The following is a 20,483-nucleotide window of genomic DNA, read 5'->3' as shown; positions in this document are numbered from 1 at the left end:
GGTATATGATATGAGGAAGTATTTTGGGTCACGAATTCTTCTGTGATAAGATGGCCTTTCAGCATAGAACTAGTTGAACAAGTTAGTCAGTATTGTCTGGGAAAAGAATTGTCTGTGCCAAGGGCACACTAAATAAAAAGGCCCACTGGCAAGACTGTATACATCTAAATGGAAATGCAACATGTACCTTTGGGTGTTAGAACTTAGAAATTCAAAGTGAAGTGGGACTGAAGATGTGGAATATATATATATGTTGTTTAAAGCCGTTTGACAATAAGACTTCAACTCAGGGAATATACCTAGAAAAGAGGTCAAGAACTGAGCTTTAGTACACCGTCAACGTTAAAAAGTAGAGAGGGTGAGGAGAGCTAGCAAAGTAGAACAAAAAGTTTCCAGAAATATAAGAAAAAGAATTAGAATTGTTACCAGAAGAGGTATTTTTTGGTGGGAAAGCAGTATAATCTTTGTTTTCCTATTGTGTCAAAGTAATTTCATTAAAAATATCTTCTTGTTTATTCAATACCATACATTAGTGTGATCTAGTAATACAGGTTTGTCAAAAGACCAAGCAGATAAAGATTCCACAGTAGAAAAAATGGACTAATACAAAGATACACCCAATATAGCTCTTGAAAAACTTTTCTTGCCTCATAAAATAAATTTATTTTCAGATCAAGTCATGATGTCAGCCTGTAACCCTGCAGTTTTTAATTTCTACAATTATCTAAGAACACATCCTCTTTTACTGAGGCATCATTTTGGATCATCTGATACATTTTCCACACACGTGGGTTTAACAGGAAAAAGTAGACTGGCAGGAACAATTAATTTAACTGAAAGAAGATTATTTTTTACTACTGCTAGTGCTCATCTAAAAGCTGGCTGCCCCATGTTGGCTTTGGAAGTATTATCAAAGATGCCCAAGGTCATCAAGAAAACCACACCTCTTTGTAGAGCATCTAGTTTTCTGGATACTAGTAAAGATTCATCTTCATTAAAATTGGATACAAGGGAAGATAAGTCTTCTGCTGTTGATTGGTCACAGTCTTTTATGAATGGCCTTGAATCTTCTTCAGAGGGTTCCTCAGAGAAGCAGTCAAACTCTACTCCTTCTTTTGACTGGAGCCAACCAAGTGTCGTATTTCAAGAAGATTCTTTAGAGTTAAAGTGGGACAGTGATAATGATGAAGAAAATGAGAGTCTTCCTATTTCAATGAAAGAACTAAAACCTTTACAGAGGAAAATAGATAAAAAGTTAGATGAAATAAGTAATTATTCAGAATCTTTCAGCACACTAGATGAAAGTGACATTTTAAACCCATCAGAAGATATAATTGCTGTTCAGTTAAAGTTTAGAGCATGTTTAAAGATTCTCACAGTAGAACTTCGTACTTTATCTACTGGCTATGAAATAGATGGTGGAAAGTTACGTTACCAACTCTATCACTGGCTTGAAAAAGAGGTGATAGCTCTTCAAAGGACTTGTGACTTTTGCCCAGATGCTGAAGAACTGCAGTCTACACTTGGCAAAAATGGGGATGAATTTGGATCAAATGAGAATGTTGATGATCTTCATCACCATGCAAAAGTGAAACAACAGAGAGAAATCTTTCAGGAAAAAAAACAGTGGCTCTTGAAATATCAGTCACTCTTAAGAATGTTTCTTAGTTATTGCATACTTCATGGCTCCCATGGTGGGGGTCTTGCATCTGTGCGAATGGAATTGATTTTGCTTTTACAAGAATCACAGCAGGTATGTTATTCTAATCATCAAAAATAGTGCATGCCTGAAACAATTTTTGATGTTGTATTTTTTGTTTTGAATATTAAAATTTGGTTTTCTTCATTGGCGTTGGTTTAAGGAATGTTCACTTTTATGAATTTGTGGAGTTATGTATATATTGCAGTTGGAGGACAATTCTATATCAGGCTGTTTATGATCTGTTTAATTTGTATTCTGTAGTCTTAAAACATCAATCCTATGTAAGGTGAACAGCTTCTCTTTGTTACAAGGGGGCCAGGGTTGTAGCTCAGTGGCTCAGTGCCTGCCTGGCAAACACAAGGGCCTGAGTTTGATTCCTAATACCAAAAAACACAAAAACAAATCCTTTTTGTTACAAGGGGTATTGACTCATCATTTTTAAATATGACTGCTTGAATGTTGACCTCTTCAGGTCCCTTTTTACTCTCCGTTTTCATGATGTTTTTAGTTTTTATTATTCTGAAGTTTTTCAGAGAATTCCCTACATTACCTATCTAATAGATTACTACTGTAAATAGCTGATTAATCTTTTTTCCCCCCTCTCTCTTTAAGGAAACGTCAGAACTACTATTTCCTAGTCCACTGTCAGAGCAAACCTCAGTGCCTCTCCTCTTTGCTTGTACAGCCAGTGCCAAAACAGTAGTTGCCAATCCATTATTACACCTCAGTAATCTAACACATGATATTCTCCATGCCATAATAAACTTTGATTCACCACCTCATCCTGACAGCCAAAGCAATAAAGTAAGTGCTTGTTTTCAAGATTTTAATATAACTGTATATAGTGACAAAACTGAAAGATAAATGGTAAACCTTTTAAAAAAGCAAATGTAAATATCACAGTAGATGTAGCAAGGGTTACATTGCCAAATTTATATTGATTCTGATTAGAGAAAACTTCTGATTGTAGACCAAGCCTATCTTACTGTGTTATAGCCGATATAATATTTCAATTTTTAAAAATATGAAATACTAGATATTTAGTTTTCATTAGGATAAGAGCAATGGATTTGTGTGTTCATCCATGAGTGATTCCTTTAGTACCTATAGCCAAAAAGCTGAAAAAGTGTTTTTCAAGAATAGAAATTTAGGGGCTGGGAATTTAGCTTAGTGGTGCTGCCGCCTGCCTCACAAGCTCAAGGTCCTGAGTTTGATTCCAGGTACCAAAACAAAACAAAAAAAAAAAAGAAAGAAATTTAGTATTTTGGTATAAAAGCACTAAAGTTTACCTTTGTTAACATACAGTATGTGTTTTAAGGATAGTGTTGTGAAATATTTTACCCCTGACAATATTCTAGGTTAGCTATCACCTATGCTTATTGAAAGCTTAGATTGCTGACTTAACTCCAAACTTACTGAGTCAGTCTGTGAGAAAGGTCCTAGAAATATGTATATTTTTAAGAAGGTCCTCTGGTGATTCTAATGCATAACTAATCATGTTATTATAGTTAATTATCTAATCCACCATAGCATTGTCTTACTCGTTATCACTCTACTTTGTCTAATGTTGATGTCATATTTCTTATTTCATCTTCATTTTCTTTGAAATCTTTTGAAGTAGGACTGAGTTTATTTTTTAATGTCCCTTGGATTTTTGCCCTCATAGTCTAGCATCTGGTTTTTACCCACCTCACAGGTTAAGACATAAAGCCAGTTTGATTTTCAGCTTGCTTCATGGTAGACTCTTTTTCCATAGTTTTACGCTCTTGGATAACCTTAACTCTTGTAATTTGATTTCCCCCCTTCTTTTCCTGTACTGTTCTATAGTATAAATGCTCATGGAGCTTATTACACAGTTTGAAATTTAATTTCCTTCTGACTATGCTTGTTTTACTGTATTTCATACTTAGCTTTAATTATAGCATAACCATACACATTAGTTTTTGCTACCTTAAGTATTTTTTGCCGTTTAAAAATCACTCTGAAACATTAGGGACTTTATAAAGCTGTCACTTATTCGTATGATTTTGTAGGTTGGCTTATCATTTCTGGGTTGGGCTAGATTGGCTGGTCTCTATTTGTTCAAACATCCTCCATCAGCTGGTGGGTTGACTGGATTCTGGATGATCTAGGGTGTCCTCATACATTTCTAGCTTTGGCTAGGCTGCCAGGAGAATCTGGGTTATATGTGCCTCACCTTCCAGCCAGCAAGCCTAGTAAATGTATCAGTCTGAGTTGATCAGAGATGCAGAACCAGTGCTGACTTGCGTATATGGAAAGGGAGACAGAGCAAGAGAGTGTGTATTACAAGAAACTGGTTCATTGGACTGTGGAGGCTGAGAAGTCCCAAGATGTGCAGTGAATAAACTGAAGGCCCAGAAGAGCTGATGATGCAGTTCCAGTTCAAGAATGAAAGCCTGAGAATCAAGAAAGTATGAATTCCAGTTAAAAAGTGAATAGGCGTAAGATCAAGGAAGAGCTGATGTTTCAGTTTGAGTATGAAGATGGAAGTCACCATTGTCCCAGTTCAGTGCAGTGGGCATGATGAATTCCCTCTTACTTATTATCCTTTTTGTTCTCTTTAGGTCTTCTAGTTAGTGGGATGGTGCCTACCCACATTAGAGAGAATGTGAATCAGACTACTGATTCAGGTGTTTCTCATGTGAAAACACCCTCACAGACACACTGAAAATAATATTTGTCCAGCTGTGTGTGTACTTTGAGGCACAGTTACTCCCTGTTTTGTTTTCCCAAATGATGGCTGCAGGGGTTTAAGAGCAACAAGAGTATGATTTGCAAGGCCCTTTGAAGAGTAGGTTCAGAACTCACACATCACTTCTGTTGGGTCCTCTTCAGAAAGCCAGCCAGATTCAATGAGTTGGGAAATAGATTCCACCTCTATTGGAGAAGCTACAAAATACTGTGATTATTGTGATCATTTTTGTAATCTCTCATATGTGGTCTTTTAAAAAATCACAATAATGTGATTTTTAAGATTCATATCATGTCTCATTGATACTTGAAGCAGAAGATAGCAATGAGATTTTGATGATTCACTGTTTTTATGTACATACAGTCTTACTAAAAATCATAGAGAATCTTTCAGTATTCTAGTCTAACTTACTTTCTTAGCTTAAACTTGTCTGTCATCCTTGGTTTTCAGAATCTTCTGTTCCACAAAACAACTTTTTGACTCCATTGCCTTTCATACCTTGTCCTTTCTCCCTTCTCTAAAGTTTCACTTTCTTCAGATTGTTTTCCCTGATAATTAGAAGATACAGTAGTGTTTTCTTCAGAGACCTGTCATTTATCAGTCTGTTCTTCATTGTTTGTGGTTGTAGAAAAAAATTACTGAGGACGTGCTATTTTAACACATAGTTCATGCTCTATTGGATACCTGACATTTGTTTCCTTTTGTTTTTGGAAAGGAAATTATATAGTATTTGGGTATTTAATAATTTCTGCCAAAGGATTCACTGATTTTTTTTGTATTTGTGTGGTGGTCATTTAAATTTTCTATAGTAAGACTTCTCTAGTTAGAAATGAGTATTTTTTTTAAAAAGGAAAGAAAATAGTTTACACAATAGTTTTTTTCATTTAAAAAATGATGATCATATTAGATCTTGAAAAAATTGTACTTAAAAAATTACACTAAAGTAATCTTGTTTTTGTTTTTTTCCAGGTATATGTAATGCATACTTTAGCAGCCTCACTTTCTGCTTGTATTTATCAGTGCCTTTGTGGTAGTCATAACTACAGGTAAATATCTTTTTGTAAAATTTAAGAATCCTTGTAGTAATCAATGAGGTGTTATATATTTTATGGTCTGAGTAATACGAAAAACACGTGGCTGAGGTTATTGAGTATTTTTTAACTTTAAAATTTTAACATGTCTTTATGGCAAATGAATTTCAAGTAAACTCTTTTTACTGTAACTTATTTTTTTAGCCTATTAATGATTACTGCCTTACAGTACATAGTGTGATAGATGCTGCGAATTTTAAAATGAATAAGGTAAGGATTTATTCCTTAAGGTCAGTCTAGTCAGGGAGAAATATTTGAACTGAAAATGATGTTTAACATGGAATAGTACTTCATTGATAAGCACTATAATTTGAAAGATGGTGAAAAGCCCCAGGAGCACAGAAAAAGGAGTGATTGATTTGGAATTCAGAAAAATTTCACAGAAGAATGGATGTTTAAGACTTTTTATAGTCAGAAGTTTCACTGTAATATATCTAAGCTTTATTGAACCTGGCTGAATTTTTTTTGGGGGGTGGGTATTGGGGATCAAACTCAGGACCTTGCACCTGCTTCATCATGGTACCGCTGAGCTTAATCCCCAGCCCTTAAGCTTTAAAAATATTGTTTTGCAGTCCTTGGCATCTTTCTGTAATTTTTGGAATACTTTGAATTTATTTATTCAGGTATTAGCATACCTGTCTTCTTTTTCTTTTCCTAGAAGACAGATATTAGAACTTTTACATTCATGTTATTTATAACTTTCCTCTCAAATAGTCCTTTATTTCTTTTTGTTTCATTTCAGGACAAATCCTAACTTCATTTTCCAAACATTGATTCTCTTTCTTCTTCAGTGTCTTGGCTTTAATCTAGGTGGAGATCATATTTCAGAAATTGTGTTTTTCATTTTTAAGATCTCATTTTTATTTTTTAATTTACGCATAATTTTACACATTTTTTATAGTGCACTGTGATGTTTTGATGAAACATATACAATGTCTCGTGATCAAATCAGGGTAATTAGCGTATGTGCCACTTTAATCATTTATCATTTCTTTTTGGTGAGAAGATTTAAAATCCTCTCTTCTAGCTATTTTGAAATATGTAATAATTCATTCTATTGTACTATGAACATTAGAATTTATTCTGTTTAACTGAAATTTTGTACCTGTGAAATGCCCTTTTCTTATATACTTCCACCACCACCTTTTCCCAGCCTCAGCTAACCACGATTCTGCTTTCTACTTGTATGAGATCAGCTTTTTTAGCTTCCACATATATTAGAGAACTTCTGGTTCTTGTCTTTTCTGTGTCTGGGTTATTTTACATAACATAATGTACTCCTGGTTCATACATGTTTCTATAAATTACAGGATTTTATTCCTTTTATGGTAGAACAATATTCCATATAGTATACGTACCACATTTTCTTATCTATTCATGTGTTGATGGTCATCTTGTTTGACTTCATATCTTAGCTATTGTGAATAATGCTGCAATAAGTATAACAATGCAGATACCTCTTTGATGTAATGATTTTCTTTCTTGTCGATATACCCAGTTGTAGGATTGCTGGATTGGTCATATGGTAGTTCTGTTTTTCATTTTTTGAGGAACCTCCATACTGTTTTCTATAATGGCTGTGCTAATGTACATACATTCCTACCAAGAATAGATGAGACTTTCCCTTTATCCACGTCTTTGCCAACATTTTCCCAAGATTTTTTCTCTTGTTGATAATAGCATTGCTCTTTTTGCTTAGGATTGCTTTTGTTGTTCTGGATATTTTGTGTTTTCTTATGAATTTTAGAATTTTTTTTCTAGTTTTTTTCTTATGAGACATGAGTCAGGTTGCCTTTTTTTTTTTTTTTGGTACCAGGGCTCGAACTTGGGACCTTGCGCTTGTGAGTCAGGCTGCGGCACCACTGAGCTAAATTCCTGGCCTGCCCTTTTTTTTTTTTTTTTTTTTTTTTTGAAATCACAGCATTGCTTTATTCTTCTCCATACAACGAATCTTTGAAAGTGAGACCCTAACATTTCTCCCAAGGTAGCAAAGATGCTCCGGGAGGTGCAGAGCTTCCTCCTCTGGAGCATCACAGCCAGATCCCTCAGCAGCAGACAGGGACTCACTGCCTTTCTGCTGTGCTGACTCACAGAACCTTTGGTGTAGCAACAAGGATGAGGGAAATGTTTGTTTCTGAGTTGGAGAAAGCCTCCCAAGCACAGTGAGCCTCTCATCCTGCAGTGGGGCCTGCAGCGGGGCCTGCAGCGGGGCCTGCAGCGGGGCCCACAGCACAACCAGGAGGACAGGTGTGCAGCCCTAGCCAGCAGCGAGCGGTTGGGCACCAGGCCAGGCACTCCACACACATCCCCTTCACTCCATTTTCATGCCAAATCTGTGACAGATAAAAGCAGAGCTCCGAAAGGTTACTAATAATCCACTGTGCTCAGTCCCAACAGTGCTCATTTTTTGATTTGTCCATTTGGAGAGTTAAGTTTTTTGAGTTAATTACATATTCTGGCTATTAATCCTTTGTGAGAAGCACAGCTAGCAAAGATTTCCCCCCATTTTGTAGGCTATCCCTTCACTTTCTTCTTTGTGCATAAGCATTTTGATCTGATCCAGTCCCATTGATCAGTTCTTGCTGTTATTTCCTATCCTATTGGAGTCCTGTTTAGGAAGTCATGCCTTTGCCTATATCCTGAAATGTTTCCCCTATGTTTTCTATCAGAAATTTCAAAATTTCAAGGCTTATATTTAGGGCTTTGATCCATTTTGAGTTAATTTTTGTACAGAGCAATAGATGAGGATCTAGTTTCAGTCTTTTACATATGCATAACCATCGCTTCTCGGCCTTTTGGCTAAGATCAAGTGTAGTACATACGGATAACCAGTTTTCAAAAAAAAACGCTGTTCTTTTGTTAATGAGGCTGTCTTTCTCCAACGTATGTTTTTGGCCCCTTTGTCAAGAATCAGGCTGTACCTGTGTGGGCTTATTTTGGTGTCCTCTATTCTCTTCCATTGGTGTATGTGCCTGGATTTTTTGGGGGGGCAGGTTGGGTGTGTTTTTTTTTTAGTAATAGGGATCAAACTCAGGACTTTGCGGTTGCAAACGAGGTACTGTGCTACTGAGCTAAATCCTCAGCCCTATGTGCCTGTTTTTATGACAGTATCCTGATGTGTTTTGTTACTGTGGCTCTATTGCATATTTTGAATTCAGGTATTGTGATGCCACCAACATTGCTCTTTTTTATTATCTTGAAGTACGGGCCTTTTCTAGCAGGTTTCTTCAGGGCTTTTGTGAAGGAATGCTGAATGTGGGTGAAAGCCTTTTCTGCATCAGTTGATGATTATGTGATTTTTATCCTTCATTCTGTTTAAGTGATGTACTGTGTTTATTGATTTTAATATGTTGACCATCCTTGTATTCCTAAAATGAAACCAATTTATTTGATCAGAATGGATGTACTTTTTAATGTGTTGTTGAATTTGGTTTACGGTATTTTAATTATTTTTGCAACTGTGTTCATTAAGAGTATTGGCCTGTAGTTTTCTTTTTTATTGTTATTGTGTCCTTATGCACTTTTGCCATCAGGGTGCTGTTGGCCAAGTAGAATTTGGAAGTACTCCTTTCCTTTCTATTTCATGGAATAGTTTGAGGGACTTTGGTGTTTCTTCTTTCAAGGTCTGTTAACATTCAGTGAATCCGTCTGTTCCTGGACTTTTTGTTGGGAGACTTCTTTGCTGCTTCAGTCTCTTTTACTGATCTGTTTAGGTTTTTTATATCCTCTTGGTCCAATTTTGGTGGGTCATAGGGGTCTAGAAATTTATCCACTTCTACATTCTCCAATTTGTTGGAATATAGGTTTTTAAAATAGTCCTTAATGATCCTCTGGATGTCAGCAGTGTCTTGTATTATCCCCCTTTTAATCTGTAGTTGTGTTTATTTTGTTCTTTTCTTTCTTTTTTGGGGTTTTGGTTTGGCCAACAATATCAATTCTGTTTGTCTTTTCAAAGAACCAACTTTATTTCCTTGATCATTTAAATTGTTCTTTTAGTCTCCATTTCATTAATTTCAGCTCTGATCTTTATTGCTTCTTTCCTTGTAATGAGTTTGGCTTATTCTTGTTTTTCAAAGACCTTGAGTTATGCACTAATTCTAATCATTTTATTGTTTTTCTAAAGTGTGATTCTTTCCTAATGCTTGTTTGCTCATGTATTCTTCCTCTTCTATGTGTAGGGTTTCTCTAAATATCTTCTGTGATGCTGGCTTAGTGGTCATGAATTTCTTTATTTCCTGCTTATCTTAGAAAGTCTTTATATGGCCTTCAATTCTGAAGGATGGCTTTGGTGGATACAGTAAACTAGGTCGGCAGTTATTTCCTTCCAGGGCTAGGATTAAATTTGCAGTCTTCCTGCCTTTGCCTCCCAGAGCTCGAGGATTATAGGCATGTGCTACCATGCCCTGCCTGACTTTGTCAGTTTTTTGAATTCTATGCCTAGCTTTTCATCCATTTTGATATGTTTGTATTCCAGTTACTGATGAGTCCAAAAAATTGCCCCATGCTTTAAAGTTTCTTTTCTGAGCCTCTCATTTGGAATCCACCATGTATGGAGGAGAGGGCTAGTGAGTCACACCTGGAGCCTGATATATTTCTCTCTACTCCCACCTAACAGACTGATGCTATGCAAATGTTGAGTCCTCCTCTGACTTTCCTGCTTGGCAAGGCCAGTCAGCTGTGTGTAGTCTGATCCAGAGCTTTATTCACTTCAGAGGCTTTTTATTGTTTGTTTTCTTCAGTGCATTTGGAGCACTGTGAACCTGAACTAGCTGCATAGCATACGGCCACTGAGGTTCCTTAACTTCTAAGGCCCCTTGTGCATTCACCCAGGAGCGTGGCAGTCTTCCAGGAGAATTATCTCTGAACTCTTTGGAGAGTGGGGAAAGAAAATGGACCACTGAGTTAGTTTTGTGCTATACTCAACCCTGGTCCTTTCAAACCTAGTCCCCTCGGAAAACCACACAGGATGTGTCCTCCTTCTTCATTATAGAGAGTGTTAAACACTGCTGTTCATATCCCAAGCATCCTGCTGTTTAATCATCTCAGAGGGTCTTTGACCAGCCCTTCCTCTTTCTGTAACTATCTCTTATGGCTGTCTCCTGTCCTGTCACCGTGACAGAGTGCCCAGCAACCCTGAAGTGTGGTTTTCCCATAACCTAACTTCTGATCCTGAGACTAGCACATTCTCAAACAATAAGCCTCCTCTCAATATGGTTCCTGGTTATGGCACTTAAGATATGATAAGCACTGCAGTGCATTTCTTCTCCAAAGCTAGCACACCATTCTAGAGGAGTAACTTTTGAATTAAATCCCCACACTAGATTCACAGCTTACAATAACTGAGTTTCATTTTTCATGATGCTATTGTGAAAAGTGTTAGTTCCCTAATTTCTCTCTCAGTGAGCTTGTTTTCATGTGCAGGAATATTTTTCATTGTTGACTTTGTATCCTGCTACACTGTTGAATTTGGTTATTCTAGGAATCTTTTGGTGGATTTTTTTGGGTTTCCTATATAGAGTATCATGTCATCAGCAAATAATGATAATTTAACTTCTTCCTTTCCTATCTTTATTCCTTTTATTTCTTGCTCTTGTCTAATTGCTCTGGCTAATGTTTCCAGGAATGTATTGAATAGGAATGGTGATAGTGGACATTCTTGTCTTGTTCCTGATTTTAGTGTGAAAGCTTTCAGTTTTTGGCCATTTAGTATTATGTTGGTTGTTGGTTTATCATAGATAGCTTTTATCAGATTGAGATAAAGACCTATTCCAATTTTCTGTAGAGTTTTTATCATGATTGAGTGTTGCACTTTGTCAAATGCTTTTTCTGTGTCTATTAAGATGATCATGTGGGCCGGGGATTTAGCTTGGTGGTTCTGGCGCCTGCCTCACAAGTGCAAGGTCCCGAGTTTGATCCCTGGTACAAAAAAAAAAAGATGATCATGTGGTTTTTGTTCTTGTTTCTGTTAATGTGTATTACATGTATTGATTTGCATATGTTAAACAATCCCTGCATTCCTGGAATAAATCCTACTTGGTCATGGTGTATAATCTTTTTGATGATTCATTGCATTCTGTTTGCCAGCATCTTATTGAAGATTTTTGCATCTGTGCTCATTAGGGAGACTGGCTTGTAGCTCTCTTTTTTGGTTGGATCTTTCTCTGGTTTTGATATCAGGGCAATGCTTGCTTCCAGAAATTGATTTGGGAGTATTGCCTCCTTTTCAATTTCATGGAAGATTTTGAGGAGTACTGGCATTAGATCTTCTCTAAAGTTGCAGAATTCATCAGTGAATCAATCTGTCTGGAACTGGGCTTTTCTTTGTTGCTAGTTTTATTTTTTTATAACTTCTTCGATTTCATTGACTGTCATTAGGTTATTTAGAATTTTTATATCTTCGTGATTCAGCTTTGGAAATTCATATATATCTAAGAATATGTCCATTTCTTCTGTTTTCCATCTTAGAATATAAGTTCTCCAAGTAGGTATTGATGATCTGCATTTCTGCAGGATCTGTTGTGATTTCACCCTTTTTGTTCCTAATTGTGTGGATTTGGGTCTTTTCTTTCCCTTTTTTTGATAAGATTGGCTACGAGTATCAATTTTATTTAATCTTTCAAGGAACCAACTCCTCGATTCATTGATTCTCTATTAGTCTCAATTGCATTTATTTCTGCTCTGATCTTTATAATTATCTCTCTAGTACATGCTTTGAGTTTAACTTGCTTTTCGTTTTTATAGGTCATTGTGGTTCAACATTAGGTTGTTTATTTAAGCGTGGTCTGTTTTTCTGATGTGGGAATTCACTGATGTAAATTTTTCCCATAGGACTGCTTTCATAGTATTCCATAAGTTCCGGTATGTTGTATTGGTGTTATTCAGTTGTAGAAACTAATTTTCTTTTTAATTTTATCTGTGACCTATTGGTTGTTCAGCAGGGTGTTATTTAATTTCCATGTGTTTGTTTAGGCTTTTTTCTTGCCTCTTTTGCCATTAATTTCCAATTTCATTGCACTATGGTCTGATAATATGGTTGGGATAATTTCACTTCCTTTGCATTTACTTAAGCATATGATCTATTTTGGAGAAAGTCCCATGTGATGCTGAGAAGAATGTGTATTCTGTTATTGTGTGGTGGAACACTCTTTAGATATCTGCTGAGTCCATTTTTTCAAAGGTTTGGTTCAGATCTGATATTTCTTTGTTAATTTTTTATTTAGTTGATCTGCCTATTTGTGGCAGTGGTGTATTGAGGTCCCCCATTACAACTGTATTAGTGTTTATCTGATTTTTTCGTATCCATTAGTATTTGTTTTATATAGCTGGTTGCACCAGTATTTGGTGCATATATATATAAATATTGTTATCTCTTCCTCTTGGATTGTTCCCTTAACAGGTATGTAGTGACCATGTTTGTTCTGACCAGCTTGAAATCCACTTTGTCTGCAAATAGAATAGCTATCCCTGCTTTTTTCTGGGCTCCTTTGCATGGAGTATTTTTTTCCATCCTTTGACTTTCAGTCTATGAATTTCTTTTGAGTTTCTTGATCCATTCCATCTGTTTCTTTTATATAGTGACTTGAGACCATTTACAATGATGGTTATAACTGATATATATTGACTTACTCTTGGCATATTATTTTCCTGTTGTTGGTTCCCTTTCTTTCCCTTCTGTTTAATTGCTTGCTTGCCTTGACTGGTGGATTCATTCTATTGGTTTTGGAATTGTCTTTTTCTAGAATATATATCCTTCAGGACTTTTTGCACTACGGGTTTGGTAGTCATGAATTTCTTCAGGTATTCTTTTTTTTTTTGAGGAACCAGGAATCAAACTCCTGGCCTTGGGGTTGCGAGGCGGGCACAGTGCCACTAATCCGCAGCCCTCTTCAGGTATTTTTTATAATGGAAGTGCCTTATTTCCCCATCAATTTTGAAATAATTTTGCAGGGTACATCAGTCCAGGCTGAAGGTGGTTGTTCTCTTTTAGACCTTGAAACACTTTACTCCAAGCTCTCCTTGATGTAAGGGTTTGAGTTGAGAAGTCTGCTGTGATTCTGATGGGTTTTCCTTCATAAGTTATTTGTTTCTTTTCTCTAACAGCTCTTAGCATTCTGTTCTTGTGTTGAATTTCTTGCATCTTGAGTATTACATGCCTTGGTAGTTTTTTTCTGATCATGACTATGATGTGCTATTTCTTCTGTGATCAAGTTTGTTATGCCCTCTGTACTGTCTTTTGACTCTTCATTGATTCCAGTGAATCTTTTTTTTGTACTGGGGTGCAAACCTGGGGCCATGCGCTTGTGAGGGGGCGCCGGAACCACTGAGCTAAATCCCTGGCATTCCAACAAATCTTATATTAGTCTTCTTTGCATCACCTAGCAGCTGTTGGATTGATTTTTATTGGCCCCTTGCTATTTTTAGAGGTCTTTCGCAACCCTGTCTTCTAGATCTGATATTTTATTTTCACATTGGTTGACTCTGCTGTCTGTACTTGCAGTAGAATTTTAATCTCCTGGATTTTTATTTGAGTTTGGTTTTTGGAATCCAGGTTTCTATGTCTTTCCTAGGCTCGTCTCTCTTTTTTTTAATCTGTATTTACTTTAGATTCATTAATCATTTCCTTCATTATGGTCATCTCTTTAATTATCTGTTTCTGTCAAGAGACTTACTGACCTGTTTTTTGACTTCCACTCCTACCATTTCATTAAAATTCACCTGGGTGGCTTTTGATTTTTTTCTGCCTCAGTGCCCCCTTATTTGCCTTGGGTGAGTTGGGGATTATGGATTACATCTTAGTTCTGTGTTTTCTCATTTTGTATTTTTTTGTTGTTACCATTGTTTGTTTTTTTGTTGTCTGCATTAAGGCTTGTAAATTACTCATGGTAGGTAGCTTTATTACTAGTATCGAAACCTCTTTAGGAAATTACTACTTTTCAGTGATGTCTTCTAGGTATAGCTGGCTTTTGGGTTTTGAGTCTGTCCCAAGATCCTGCCTCTTCAGTTCATCAGGGATGAAAGGCTGCTACCTTTTGGCCTAGTACCCGGTTCTTTGGTACTGAACTATAGTATTGTTTATGACCCATAGACAATATAGGTTTTGTCATAGAAGGAAGATCAGTTGATCACAACAACTGTACCTTAATAACAATAACATCAAGCACAGACTAGAAAATGACAAACTGTGATGACTGTTAATTTGTCACCTTTAATTATAGGTACAAGATTTATAGTTATATAACAAAATCTAAGACTAAGCAGAAAATTGAATACAGTAAATGTCCACTCAATAGAGTGATTTTACCCTAAGAGGAAAGAATTTAAAAGGGACAAGTGGAAGAAACAGAGAAATAAAAGAAGAAAAAGAGATTAGAAGCAACCCAAGCCTCAGGAAACCGGTGAGGGAAACAGGAGGGAAAGAAAGAGGGAAGAAATAAAAACAACAAAACAACACAAAAAAACTAAAAGCAATGTTCACAAACAATGTACCACCCATAACCGTAGAAAAGAGATCTATGATTGTAATATGAACTCTAAGACAAAGCGAATATTGTCCTACTGTAAATATCTACTAAATGAAACAACTTTACCTCCACTAGAGCATTAGCAATAATAGCATAGCGTTAATTAGCTATCTAATGATTCATAAAGCTTAATAGTTACACCAGTAAAGGTAGAGGGGGTGGGGAACTGAAGAATGAAAAATGTAAAATATGAAAAATGAACCAATGGAAGATGAGAAAGAGGAGAGAAAAATGAGGTTGGGGATCCTATTGAAGAGTAAAAGGAAATTACTAGTGTGAGGAAATAGTCGCAGGAACGAACAAGAAAGAGGAGATAGAAAAAAGAGCAAAATACAGAGAATAAAAGAAAAATAAGGAAGAGAGAAAAAAGTTAGAAGAGGGAAACACAATAAGAGAAGGAAGAACCAAAAAGAGTGTGCCAAGTGGAAACAATGCAGAGCAGGCTTGGAGTTCACCCGTGGTCGTGCTGCAGGCAGTGGCCTGCTTGCTGTGTCAATGGAATCAAAGGCAGTGGCTTTCTCTAGTTTGCATTTGGGAATCATTTTATTACTAATTTAATCTTTTGACTTGTTATTGGTCTGTTCAGGTTTTTTTCTCTTTTTGATGTTTCAGTCTTGTTAGGTTATATACATCCAAGAATGTATCTACCTCTCTGGATTGCCCAATTTTCTGGCATGTAGTTGTTTATGATTATCTAATTACTTTTTGTACTTCAGTAGTATTAGTTATAGTAACTCCTTTTTCATCTCTGATTTGTTGATTTGAGTCTTCTCTGTTGAAAGACAGGATTGTTAACTGTAGTGTTCTTGTTTAGCAGTCTTTTTTTTTTTTCATTAAGGATTTTAAATATATCATCCCACTCCCTTCTACATCTCAACGTTTCTGATAAGAATTCTGCTGGGTGGCTGGGGATTTAGCTGGAGTTCCACTGCCTGCTTGGCAAGCACAAGGTCCTGAGTTAAAAAAAAAAGAATTCCGTTGATAGTATTCCCCCTCTACTTGTGATTCATTTTTCTCTTACTGCTTTCAGCAAATCTTTTGTCTTTAACTTTTGACAATTTGTGATATTTTGTGATATCCATCATTTTAAATTTATCTTATTTGATGTCCTGTCAGATGCATGGATCTGGCTATGTTCCTTTCCCCACGCTTGGGAAATGTCCTGCCAATATTTCTTCAGATGTGTTTTCTGTCCCCTGTTCCTTTTCCTTCTGTAATGTCAATAATGTGTAAGTTGTTCTGCTTGATAGCAGCCCCTATGCCTCTTACGTTATTTTCACCTTGTTTCAGAGTGCCTAGGTTATTTCCATTTATTTACCTTCAAGTACAGTCATCATTCCTTCTGCTATATCTATTCTCTTATTGAACTTTTTCTTTTTTGGTACCAGGGATCAAACTCAAGACCTCGTGCTTGCCAGGCAGGCACTATGCCACTGAACTACATCCCTGACCCTCTTGTTGAGCCATTTTGTATTTTTCAGCTCAGCGCTTCTTCAGATGTATGCTTTCTGTTTGCTGCTTTTTATACTGTTAATTGACGCTCTCAGTTTCTTTGTGCATTGCTCACTTCAGCTTTATGAACATCTTTATGTGCATTATTTTTAATTCTCTGCTCGATAAATCACAGAACTTTATCCAGGTATGTTTCTGAAAATTCTGTTATTTCTTTTTTTGGGGAATATATTCCCTTGATTCTCTGGGTAGGGTTCTATACGTCATATATAGTACCTGCTTTTATCCACCTTGTTGGGTTGGCTTTGCATAAAAAGTTTTTACCATTATTCTTGACTACAGATGTTAAGATATCTCTCACATCTCTGTGTTTGTCAGACTACTCTCTCTGATTTTTGGTGGTGGCCTAGAACTGAGTATGTGCCATATCTTGTCAGTACTCTGAAAGCAGTGTAGTTTCTGGAGTCTTTAGATGGTATAGAAAGGTTTTTGATTTTAATGTGCATGCCAATTCCTTTTATCTTCACAATGAGGTTGAATGTGAGCATTTATCTATTACTCTGTCTGCACTAAGATAAGGAGAGGATCTGTGGCAAATGCCTATATTCATTTTCTGGCTGTACCTTCTGATTCTAAAAGGATGACTGCTGAAAGTGGGCCCATTGTATGACCATCTGTTTGTTTTCTGTTGTCTTTAGTCACTCAGAGTAGCCTAGGCCTGTGACATTCAGAGATGTTAACTAATTTAACATTAGTTTAAGAGAAAATCCCATAGATGAACACTACAGAAGTTGTGGAATTTGTGTACTCTGTGCCTGGCTAACCTTCTTCCAGAAAGTGTGTAGGCCTGGATTTGTCTCTGGCATAAACCAGGGGGGCAGATTTTATATAGGGTCCACTTTTGAGTCTAGCTGTCAGAAGGCAACTAACTGTTTGACTTCTGTGTGGCTCAATTGAAATTCATTAGAAACCAGGCCATCAAATAACTACTGCAATTTTGTGCAATAAGCCCCTTTCAGAAATCAGAAAATCAGAGCCGTACAGTCCCTTTTTCTGCTTTTCTCCAAAGAGGTACTGCCCTGAGAAATACTTGACTCCCATTATAAACTAGATGTTCATTCTGTGATTAAGGGAAACTACCATGTATCTAGTCCCTTCTGTTCTCTTGACTATCAAGTTTTGGTGGGAGTCTTTTGGTATGTAGCTTTAAAAATGGAGTCTCTCCATGTACATCACAGACTTCCCTTGGAGAAAAAGAATAAAGATATCACGTTTTTAAAGCCTCTTCCCTGCATTGTTCTAGAGGGATGAAGTTCCTGAAGGTGCTTGTGTGGCCATATAAAAATGCTCCTTTTCAGGCTATGTAGAGACATTCTCTTTTGATTCCAGAACTACAGACATTTCGGAGACAGCTCCTTAGGTAGATGTTAGATTTTCAGTTCTTGGTATGAGTACAAGTGTCTTCTAGACTGCTGGTGCATTAATAATTGTTCATTTAACTTCTCAGTGCAAGTTAGTTAAAACCAAGGCTACAAGATAGCTGTTATGGGGTGTTGTATAAGCCCTGAAGAGAGTGATTTGGGGAGCATGTGCTTCTGTTTGTGTGTGTGTGTATTTGTGTGTGTGTGTAAGTTCCTTCTCTGCACTGTTCCATTGGCAGATAAATCTCTGGTTGTGTTCTTGTATCCTTATAAAACCCTGCTCCTTTTTCTGCAGCCAGTGTAGATCTTGTGTGTCTAATCTTGTTTGCTCCTAGTTGATGAATTAAGAGTTAAACCATGGGAAAACTAAGGTTAGGCCTTTATGAGGTCTAGACCCTCTTCTCCACAGAAAGATACTGGGTGTTGGAGATTTCTTTCCCTGTTTAATGGTGCAATACCCAACTGGGATCCATGTTTGAGTGTGCCTTGGCTTTTTCTACCCATTTGTGTTTTCTCAGTTGTCCAGTGATTAGAAGTCTCTCAACTGCTTTCTTTTTCTCAGAGAAATACTTTTTGGTGTATTCTTTGGTGGAGGAAGAATCAAGAACTCCTGATTCCATCATATAAATGGTATTCCTCTCAATCTCTTGTTAATAATTGCTTTTAGGGCCAGGTATTTAGCTCAGTGGTACTTACGCCTGCCTCGGAAGCGCAAGGTCCTGAGTTCAATCCCTGGTACCGCAAAAAAAAAAAAAAAAAAAGGAAAGAAAAAAACCCCAGTGCTTTAAAAAAATAATAATTGCTTCTAGTTTTATAATTTTTTATATTTCTTTGGGTATATGTACTTTTCTTAATGTTCTGATAAGTCAGTTTCTGCAGGTGAAAATCTCTTGGCTGGTTTATTATCCCTTATGTACTATTGATCTTCCTTGGTGATAGTTTTTAGTTTTTACTTGTCTGTTCATCTTATATATATGAACGCTCCATGAGTAGCTCCACACACTCTTTGGTTATATATTACTAAAGTTGCTTCAACTTCATTTTTTTACTCTAGTCCTCTAAAATTTCACTTTCTTCTTAGTTTTGAACTCTTCTGAGTAATGGCTTTATTTTCATCAGCATATTTTTATTTTCATGTCATTTCCATAGGCTTAATATACCAGGGAGTGGAGTGGAGGGCAGAGTTTTGTTGTCACACTGCTATCTTAAAACTGGAAAGTGAAGCCAGAGAAACTGTACACAAAAGCATGAAAATATTGTGATCAATGAGATTTGCCAATCAGTACAGATTTCAACCAATAACTTCCTTTTGTTTAGATATTACATTTATTAACTGTATGATATAGGAATATCTGATGTGCTATTTTCTGGTGTTTTCACAAATTCTTTGTGCCAAAAACTGTATTTTCACAAACTATCAGAATTATTTCATAGTTTATGTCAAGGTGTAAGTTATTTTGTTCATCCATCTGTTTAGTCTTTTTTATAGTTTTATTATATTGGTACGTTTAAGGTATACAATATAATGACATTCATCATTGGAAATTTGCATCTTTACATAATCCATCTTGGTTCTTATTTTTTCCCCATTCCCCTGCCCTTCCTTGTTTAATTACTCTTAGGACAAAGTTTCATTTAGTTGGAGAATCTCATGCTGAATTCCCAAATATGTGATATACTCTTCTCTTTTGCCTTCATAGTGCCGTATTCATAGTTTCATCTTTAAGAAAAATATGATGAAAATTTTTTGTGTCTCATTCTCTAACCAGAGTATAAATTTCATGGGCACAGAAACTGGTTTTCATTACATGTTAAGTACCTGGTTCAGTGCCTCATGTAGGGTATGCTGGCTATTAAATATGTAATTGAACCTAAACTCACTTTATTGTCATTCACATGAGCTTGCTACTGTGTGTAGTGATTGTTTTTCCATTTGTACCTGTTCTGTGTCTTTCATTAAGTAAATATACTGAAAACCCATCAGATGTGCTTTAATTTAGAAAATGTATATATTTATACTTTGCTTTAGGATTTTTTTGTATGTGTGCATATCTAGTGCTATAATCCAGGCTAGGACTTCACACATTCTGGGCAAGCATTCTGCTATTGAGCTACAACTTCAGCCCCATACTTTAAAATAAGCATTAAAGTATAGAATACAGTCTCTAGATGTAACATAGCATAATTAATACAAATTTATATTTAAAATATCCTGGAAATTAGATCTGAAATGTGGAAATATTATGTGTGAAATTCACTATCAATTTAAATATTATTTTCTTTTATTAGCCCATTTCAAACTAATCAGTTTACTGGAATGGTATATGAAACAGTACTGCTTCCCCATCGGCATTCTTTAAGAACAGGGAGCTTAGATGAAGCAGTAACTCCCAATACATCACCAGCTCAATGGCCAGGTATAAATACTTTATCTATGTATGAGTTTCTTTGTAATCTTCTGAAAATCTTATATGAGTAAAACCAGATTTGGTTTTGTTTTGCCATATGATAATCATTTTTTAAATTGTTAGAATTGTTACCAGTTCAATATTCACCACTTATTGCAAGTTCTGTAATTACTTA

General features: G+C 36.2%; 1 protein-coding gene and 1 pseudogene across 7 annotated transcripts in view; both read left to right on the top strand.

Moving 5' to 3' along the window:
• Window positions 1-20,483, top strand: part of Dmxl1 (Dmx like 1) — a 172,223-nt gene that overhangs the window by 81,668 nt on the left and 70,072 nt on the right. For all 7 annotated transcript variants that reach the window (XR_015444714.1, XM_021238196.2, XM_004836161.4 and 4 more), the window contains 4 exons: window positions 672-1,753; window positions 2,315-2,506; window positions 5,385-5,461; window positions 20,190-20,317. Coding sequence is in view for 6 of the 7 variants with exons in the window: in XM_021238196.2 (XP_021093855.2) it covers window positions 672-1,753; window positions 2,315-2,506; window positions 5,385-5,461; window positions 20,190-20,317 (1,479 nt within the window). In the remaining variant the exon portion in view is untranslated. The remainder of the gene's footprint in view (window positions 1-671; window positions 1,754-2,314; window positions 2,507-5,384; window positions 5,462-20,189; window positions 20,318-20,483) is intronic.
• LOC147822895 (U2 spliceosomal RNA) lies at window positions 8,286-8,408 on the top strand (annotated as a pseudogene).

This window comes from Heterocephalus glaber, unplaced genomic scaffold, assembly GCF_053883595.1.
Source record: "Heterocephalus glaber isolate CG9 unplaced genomic scaffold, H.glaber_assembly_v1.0 deba00001606, whole genome shotgun sequence".
NCBI classification, from domain to species: Eukaryota; Metazoa; Chordata; class Mammalia; order Rodentia; family Bathyergidae; genus Heterocephalus; species Heterocephalus glaber.
The sequence above is the reverse complement of the archived record's forward strand: the minus strand, read 5'-3'. Positions and strand labels throughout refer to the sequence as shown.